We start from the raw sequence: 8,314 nt of genomic DNA, 5'->3' as shown, positions 1-8,314 counted from the left end.
CTGTGCATGCTCTCTGTTGAGGGATGGCAATCGTGTACTGACATTGGAGTGCAACATGAGGGTGCACTCGTTTCAACGAAAAAGTGCAGCTACGTTATTAAGCATTTGGGGTGCAGCTACATTATTAAGCATTTGGGTGCTTTATTTAGATATAAAAATAAAAATCATGTTGTATGTTAGGGTTTGAAATTAGCTCGTGAACTAACTGTGCATGGCGCTCTGTTGAAGGATGGCAATCGTGAGGTGTGAGTTGGCCATCTACCACAGTTTGTACTTAACATGTGGCGTTCCTTGCCAAAAAGAAGAAGAAAAAATATCCAGAACTCGGTTCTGGTGGCCAAATATGCGTCAAACGAATACAACCTCCAGTCACACGTACAACTTACACAACTGACAGTTCCGTGATGCAAAATGACAGAAGTGATGCCAGATGCTTCAATTGATTGAACCTGTTTAAGTGAATCTCATACAGGGATAATGCCCATTAAATAAGATTGCAAAGTGAGAAAAAAATATCAAATAAAAAGAAATGCCAAAAGGCTGAAACATGAAACTGTGGTCCTACTACTGATATAAATATTTACAAGGGAAAACTAGAAAATTGTGAAGTTAATCTGCAGTTCACTCCGAGAGGTGCATAATTTCAGCTCTGGCTTGAACAGACATCCCTTTGGCAAATAGTAATGACAGATATCATGGATTTGCAGTACTGTCCTTTACAGTTCAATCAAAACTAAAGGATTCTTATCTGCTTTAGTTCCAAAATGAGGCAAATACACAACCAGCTTCCTCTCAAAGTCCTCGTCAAAATCGCTGAGGGCTTCCTCTTTGCGGTTCAGGTGATCTGGGTGCAGAAGTGTGTGGATGAGGTTTATCTCCAGCATGATTCCTGAACTGCTTCACAGCACCATTATGTTCATATGGTTTGACAGTTCCATATCTATCATTACATCTTTTATCATCACCATTCCCATCATGCTTATTTCCCCTTTTGAAGTCACGTGTTGGGCGGTGGAACTCTCGAGATCTTGACCGTCCTTGGGAATCCATTAAATCGAACATGTCATTTCTTGAGGTGATTCTCAGAGGTGGGCTCCTCCGAGAATACCGTTTCTTGTGATAAGAAATATCTAGTGTTGAGCAGCTCCTTCCTTCAACCCATGTTGAATCATGTTGAGAGTAAGTGGAATTTCTTGATGGACTACCACGCATAACTCGATCATTGAATCGATGTTGTCTTTGAGGTGAAGTCATTCTACCAATTCTAACTCCAGTCATGTAATTAGGAGATCTACTATGCCTCCGTATACTTGAGCCTCCGTTGGACGTCCAAGCATGTGGTGATCGAGATCTAGATCCTGAAGGAGATCTGCTGTGAGCACGTGACAGGTCGAGTGAGGCTCTATGCGCTGGGAACCTCCGTTGTCTATTAGACAGTGAGCTATGAACTGAACTCAAATTTTCATCAATGGCATGATCTTTATCCATCTGAGAACCATATCGACCAGACCGGTTGCCGCTAGCACCAAAGCATCGTTCTGGAGGTGCTTCCCTAGCATGTGCAGGTTCTCTGGACAACCCACGACTTCCATCTCTGTCAACTGGGGAACACCGTCTAGACAAAGGGTGATAGAAGCTACTTTTGTTTCTCATCCTTCTGGACATGGTACTTGTATTTGCTGCATCAACAGCTCTTACCAAAGTGCCATCAGCTGCAACAACAAAGCCACTGCTCTCCATCTTTGCAACAGCAGCTTCAGCAGCATTTCTTGGACCAGCTGGGCCATAATTATTATAATCAGGTGATCTTCGCTGGGTAGAACGAGAACTATTTGAATTTTCAGCCCACTGCTCCCCTCGGATGTTTGCTTGAATATGCCGAGATGCTCCGGCCCTGCCATGTGGCCTATCAACAGACCTTTCAGTTTTTGAGCCAGAACCATAGCCATCATCAGATCTGGATTAAAGAGAGTATGCGGCATTAGTCACTAGGATTACGATACTGCACAAACAAGGATTTAATTATGTGTAAGATGACAGCTAAACATATTAACTCAAATTTACCTGCAGTGCTCATTTCTGTGGGGTCTGTCAAATGATCTTAGCCGATCAAGTCGTGATTGTATGTCTCTATTTGGTAACCCCATTGGTCGAAATGATTCACAGGCTTCAGCTGCCTCTAATGTACCTAAAACACACAGGTTAGAAGAATCAACTCTGTCTCTTGAATCTTCTCGAGAGTGCCTCTGATCAGGCAACATATCCCATCCCACGGGCTTTGATCTGATATTCAATGGATCCTCACCTAAACCATCACCACCCCTTTCAGACTGGCTAACGGTCCCAGCAGATCGAGCTATTGTAAGGTCTAGGTTGTCATACATTCGACTCTCATTTTTCATATTCACATGAATGCTCCGAGCACTTGCAGCACACATCATTCCAGATCCACCATCCAAGCAGTTACTTGACCATGAGCGCTTCGATGAGATGGGTGAAACATCACAATCTTCCTTCCTCGATAACGTTCCATTGTAATTAGCAACTGGCATAACCATATTGTTTGGAACAGAGCCAACAGGTACATGATGAATGTCTGGGGCAGCTTTTTCATCCTTGTAATCTGATACCTGATAACTAGCACATTTAACTTCTTCATAAATGTCATCGGCCCAATAACGGTCACCAGATTCCCTAAGTTCCCCATCCTCATACTGAGAATCATCTTCCTCGACGTCAACTTTTCCGGTCACAGAAAGATCTTTGCTAAAACGAGACGTGTCTGTCTGATAGCGGTGTTCAAGGCAATTATTTGATGTGACCTTCTGAAGATCATGTTTGTAACCACTTGGTTGGCTTTGTGCTCTAGATTTTGAATCCACAATATTGTCCATGTCAGTATCTGCTTGTTTAGTGCACTCTGAATTGAGACCATGAGCATGAATATCACTGGTGATGTAACATGTTTCTGCACTGGTAGCGTTGACACAAGCAAGTAAACGATTTCTGTAATCGATTGTTGCATCCACACCACCCTCTATATGCGCATAGGACATAACGCAATCAGAAGTGCGTAGGTTATCCTCTGGATGAGAATCAGGGAGGTCTGAATCATTGTCTGCATCTGCAGCTTTCTTGTCAACGCACAATACGTCAGTGTCATGTTCAGCCTTGTCATTGACGGACTGATCAATTTTACTAGTTCCTGAATCAACATCCAAAAGTTCATGGTTTTTAAATTCAGATATGCTCTGTAGTGAAGCTTGCCCAAGTTTATCATCGCTCCACCCAGCGTCAGTAAAACTTTTACTGGAAACTGTTGCAATATTTGTGCTTTCCTCAGAAACTAATCTGCTTGTCATAGGCTTCACTCTGGAGCCCAGAACACTTGTTTGAATTGAACTACCTCCAGCATGAGCATCCTCAGAAGTCAAGTGAGACAAACCTTCACAATCAAGGGGTGAAGTGTGTGACACATCAAGTTTCTCCACATTTGCAGCGAAAGCGAAATGTTCCTTAGTAAGAGACAGAGAACTCAAGTCTGGATTAGATCCGATATGCAATGACACATTAGAAACATAACTACTCTTCTGCAGATCAAGCAAATTGTTTGTTTTGGCAGAGGAATCATCTCCATTTAAACATTCGGATTCCAATAGCTGAACTTTCGGGGGAGACCGACTGCACAAAGGATGAAATGAACCATCACCTGGGATATCACTTTCACCCTTTGCGTTACCATCTTTTGCTGCATCAGCCACGTGAATTTTATCAACAGAATGACGAAGTATGACCTCAGCAACTGTTGCCTGAGAAAGATCCCGACACACCTGTGATTTGTTCATCTCCTTTTGAGCATCATTACAATCACTTACAGAAGCTACAGGATCAGGACCAACCATATCATGATTATCATCATCACCACAATGGGCGTCCCACGCCTCCATCGCAATGTTAAGATCCCAGTGCAGTCTAGAATCATGAGCCGCATTGGAATGCTTGGTGTGCACAACTGTATCTCCAAAGCAGCCTACTGATTTGCCTGGACTGCTCGAGTTAGTTGACATGGTAACATCCGAAGATTTAGCATCAGAAACAGATGAAAAAATATCTGTTTTGTTTGCATTGCTCAACAAAGAATAAAGTGCAGTATTACCCTCCAGAGCAGCTGCAGATCCAACAAGATTCTCTGGGCCATTTAATGTTGTGGGGAACAAGGGCTTCATGTCAGGAGCAGACTCAGAGCTATTTAATGTAGTGGGAAACAAAGGCTTCATGTCAGGAGCAATTTCAGATAATTTCAGGGCCCTGTCTCGGATATTTAGCTTATCCCCCTTAATTCCATGTAGAGGATCCAACAGTGAACTGCCAGAGATAATTTCTTGCTTTCTTTCATCAAGAGAGCGGGCTGACTTCGAGCATTCACCATTTAACTTAGCAACATCCATCTCACTTTCACAGGCAGCAGCAGCCAGTATTGATATACCAGAAAAATCAGCAGCTTCAAGAGGTCCTCTCTTTTCTTCCATGTGCTTGCCTCCTAGTGTTTTAACCTTGCGGTGCTTGCCATATGATGAAATGCCTCCACCAGATCTGCTCGGTATTTTTTCATAAGGATCCACTAGCAGTGGGGTGGATGGAGGAGATGGAGAACAATCCATATGAACTCTTCTCTTTTTTATTGGAACATTTTCCATGGGATCACCAAAGCGCCGACCAAGAATAGATACCCCAAGCTGCAGACGGATAATTAAATAGTCAAGAATACTGATATTCACTGAATGGGGCAATTGACTCTCATTTCACCGTATTCTCAAGGAGGAAATAAATACCTTCTCAGATTCAGAGGCTGAAGCCTCTTCTTGAGCCACTTCTAGACTCGTGGGATTGCCACATGCATAGAAAGATATAATTTCATCCTTTAATCTGTCTCCTCCAGAAAAGGTCTTTGCTCTCCTTGCAGCTCTTTGCCTTCTGTTTACAGTCTTCCATCTCACCTCAGGATCTATAGGTCTGGGGAGCTCCAAATCGCTGGTGTTAAGGTTGCTGCTACACGATGGCCCACCTCTGTCCACTGTTGATTGGCCACCACAGCTTTTGCAGGTCATCATAATACTTCTGGTATTAGGATTATGAAGTGACGAGGACCTTCTAGTACAACTGCACACTCGAATCTGGCAAGAGAATCGAACAGCAAGTAAGAAATCAAAGATGAGGCAAAACATAGATATTTATAGCAAAATCAAGACAATGGCAAGCTTTTAGCACGGCGCAAAGTGCTGGAAAATCACGTGCATACCATCAAATCAGATCGCGTTCCTCCTGTTTGAGTAGAAACAGAAGATGGGTTCACATCAATCCCATGCTTAAATCCAATAGATCCCTCGATACCCTCTGGAAAACAAAAACAACAGAAGGTTGTTGTTGAGCACCATACCACCAATGCTTAGGATACTGTTTGAAGAATAATAGTGTGACGGTCCACAGAGCATGCACATAAGCAAGAGTTAAAAAGTAAAAGAGGATTCCTCAGCAATGCCACTGCCCCCCTGGCAACATCAACAGCCACTTCCTTGAACCAAATCAGCACCAAATTAAGGAAAACATTGAGTTTCTGGGTCAGTTTTCAGTGGCAAAATAAGAAACTTTGAGCTTCCGACCAGGCTACAAACAAGCACATTTGTCCTGCAGCACCAACAGCACGCCAGAAGCTAAACTATGTGGTTTCTCCTGCCAGGACTGAACACCCTTGGTACCAGAACAAGACCACCACAAGTCAAGTCAACTGCCTTCATCCTTGAGTCATTGGTTTCCTCCGCCGCATAGAGAACCACAGCAAGCAGGTAGATCTGAAAGATGAGGAATTTCCGAAGAGAACCTGTCGCTGCCAGATGCACAAAAAGGATAAACAAGAGCTACAGGCCCCAGATTGACCTGAGACAAACTGCGCTGCCAGAAGTCCAAAATCCTCGGACAAAGCAGATCTAACACCCGAAGGCGAGAACATGTCCTCCATCCGTAGCTCGTGGCGGAACCAGCGAGAAACAGCGTGGTCACTGTGGCGGCGGCCGCCTCCAGACCCAAGCTGACCTGTAAAACCGACCTGATCCGGGCGGCAGGGGAGCTAGCAAAGCAGCAGGTAGAGAGACTAGTGAGATTTCTAAGATCTAGGGTTGCGTATACCTTTTGTTCCAGACTTCCTCATCAAACACAGCACCGCCGCCTCCGGCTGCCTCCGCTCTCCGTCCTGCGCGTATGTGCGTGCGTGGGTGCGCGCACCGGGCTCAGCTAGAATCCAAACCCTTCCTTCCCATTCGCTCCGTTCCCTTGGTGGCTGGATTCTTTGCGTGCGCTGCGGCTGGAAGAAATTCCCCGCTACTTTTCGACCCTTTTCACCCTGCCTGGCCAGGCACGCGACGACACGATCGGCGGTGACTCCCGACTGCCCTTGCCTGCGCCCAAAGTGGCCTGGCCGTGGCCGTCGCCACGGCTGCTCCAGACTTTTCTATTGGACCCTTTCCTTGTTCTACTTCGCCGCCTGCGGAGGGTGGGAGGAGAAGACGAAGACCATAATATTTTTTTCAGTGATTTTGGAGGGCCGTCCAATTAATACTCGATTTCCTCTCGTTTGGTGGGTAAGGACACGTATCTGGGTTGGATGGACCGGATTACCCCTGGAGCCTTTCCGGAGGTGGACGTAGGGCTATATAAGAGATACCCTCCGTCCAGGTTTATTAGGCCCCGACCAAAACACAGGTATCAAAACAAATGATCAACTTCTGAAATAAGTGTTGTTTCTGTGGTTTTCATGCGTGATTTACTGCCCAAAGCAAACCGCTTCACGCGCATGTAACCTAGGCTCAGTTAGTTTTCCTGCCGCTTTCGAACGAGGCGCAAGCTCGCGCGCGCTCGGTCGTTGCATGGCGCATGCATCTGCCCAATGAAAAGATGATTAAAAGCGCATGCACTGGCTGGCTGTGAGACTAGGAGGAGTACTAGTACGCTCAATGTACATCAGCTTCTGGTGCAACGCTGGTAATTGATTGTGTTCCGTAAGACGAACCGTGGCATGGGAGATCGAGAAAGAAATGGAGCGCACTTACTTTTGGCAGCCAGGTCAACAGAGGGGCCTAATCAGAGCGGGCGCGCTCCCTCCTCCCACGGGCCCAATAAACCCGGACGGTGGGAGTATATAAAAGGTCAAACATACACTCATTCATTGTCGGGTGATGCGGAGCATCCTTCGGTCATCCCCATGGACCTTACGTCGTCTCACCAAGCACCAAGAGGACCCATGACTAGAGCACGAGCTCGAGCTCTCGAGACCGAGGTGACTTCTCTCCTTAGTGATATATCATATGATCCTCTCGAGACATGGCTACTACCTCAATCTGGAATGTTGTGCATGATTAGGTACCAAGAGGACCCTCTCGAGGATGCACATGAAGATGGCCAAGCTCCCAAGTCCAAGGAAGAAAAAGAACCAAAGGAACAAGGCAAAAGCAGCCTCCAGGCACCGGACATCCGGCCAGGACCCCGGACATCCGGCCCCTGGAGATCTACACGGCCAGCCCTCTGCAGAAGAAACTACAGCGACCGGACATCCGGCATCCCGCCCGGACATCCGGCCCCTCACCGGAAATCCGGCCTCCCGCCCGGATATCCGGACAAGGCGTCCCGAAAGCACAGAACCTGGTCCTGACAGCCCGGACATCCGGCCTCTCCACCGAACATCCGGCCCTTCCGGAAGCACCGGACATCCGGCCCCTCCAAGCGGACATCCGGCGCCTTACGAGACATCGGACATCCGGTCCGTCGCCCGGACATCCGGCGCCATCCTGCCTGCGCGCAGCTCCTTTGGGGCGTGACCCATGTATCCCTTCGCCCCTTTGACTATATATACTCCCTCATCCCGTACGTTTTAGGGTTAGCATTGTGATAGCTCATTTAGAGATAGAGCTTTGCTCATCCATACGGATCTCCTCCTCGTGAGAGACCGCGGCCTCTTCGGAGAAGATCCACCATGGATTCAAGACCCCTTTACGGGAAGATCCCTCATGGATTCAAGACCTCCTCTCGTAGATGAGCTACCGCCACTTGTATCGTCCGTTGTTGACTTTGTATCTCGTGCTACTCGTGGTTCGATGATCTAGACCTTGTGTGATTGATCTCTTGTCGGTTGAGTGTTTCTCTCGTTCCTCCCCGTGATTTCCTCATGTTCTTCCGTGCGTTCTTCATGATTCCCTCGTAGGATCCTCTCCAAACGTGAAAGATCGGTCCCTAGGGTTCCGCCCTACATCATCTTGGTATCATG

At 46.7% G+C, this 8,314-nt stretch overlaps 1 protein-coding gene across 1 annotated transcript; it reads right to left on the bottom strand.

Moving 5' to 3' along the window:
• Window positions 1-412: 412 nt before the first annotated feature.
• On the bottom strand, window positions 413-6,589 carry LOC123157451 (uncharacterized). Its single transcript, XM_044575735.1, has 5 exons — window positions 6,184-6,589; window positions 5,300-5,394; window positions 4,833-5,174; window positions 2,065-4,736; window positions 413-1,957 (listed from the first exon to the last, which is right to left on the bottom strand). Exons 1-5 carry the CDS (start codon window positions 6,203-6,205, stop codon window positions 805-807), a joined length of 4,284 nt encoding a protein of 1,427 aa, XP_044431670.1. The 5' UTR covers window positions 6,206-6,589; the 3' UTR covers window positions 413-804.
• Window positions 6,590-8,314: the final 1,725 nt, after the last annotated feature.

The sequence above is a fragment of the Triticum aestivum genome, chromosome 7B (genome assembly GCF_018294505.1).
Source record: "Triticum aestivum cultivar Chinese Spring chromosome 7B, IWGSC CS RefSeq v2.1, whole genome shotgun sequence".
Taxonomy (NCBI): domain Eukaryota; kingdom Viridiplantae; phylum Streptophyta; class Magnoliopsida; order Poales; family Poaceae; genus Triticum; species Triticum aestivum.
The sequence above is the reverse complement of the archived record's forward strand: the minus strand, read 5'-3'. Positions and strand labels throughout refer to the sequence as shown.

Coding starts and splice junctions, on each gene's coding strand:
- LOC123157451 (XM_044575735.1), bottom strand. CDS start 6,205: ATGAGGAAGTCTGGAACAAAAG. Junction 5,395..6,183: donor GAGGAAGTCTGGAACAAAAG/GTATACGCAACC, acceptor TTTGTTTTCCAG/AGGGTATCGAGGGATCTATT. Junction 5,175..5,299: donor GAACGCGATCTGATTTGATG/GTATGCACGTGA, acceptor TTCTCTTGCCAG/ATTCGAGTGTGCAGTTGTAC.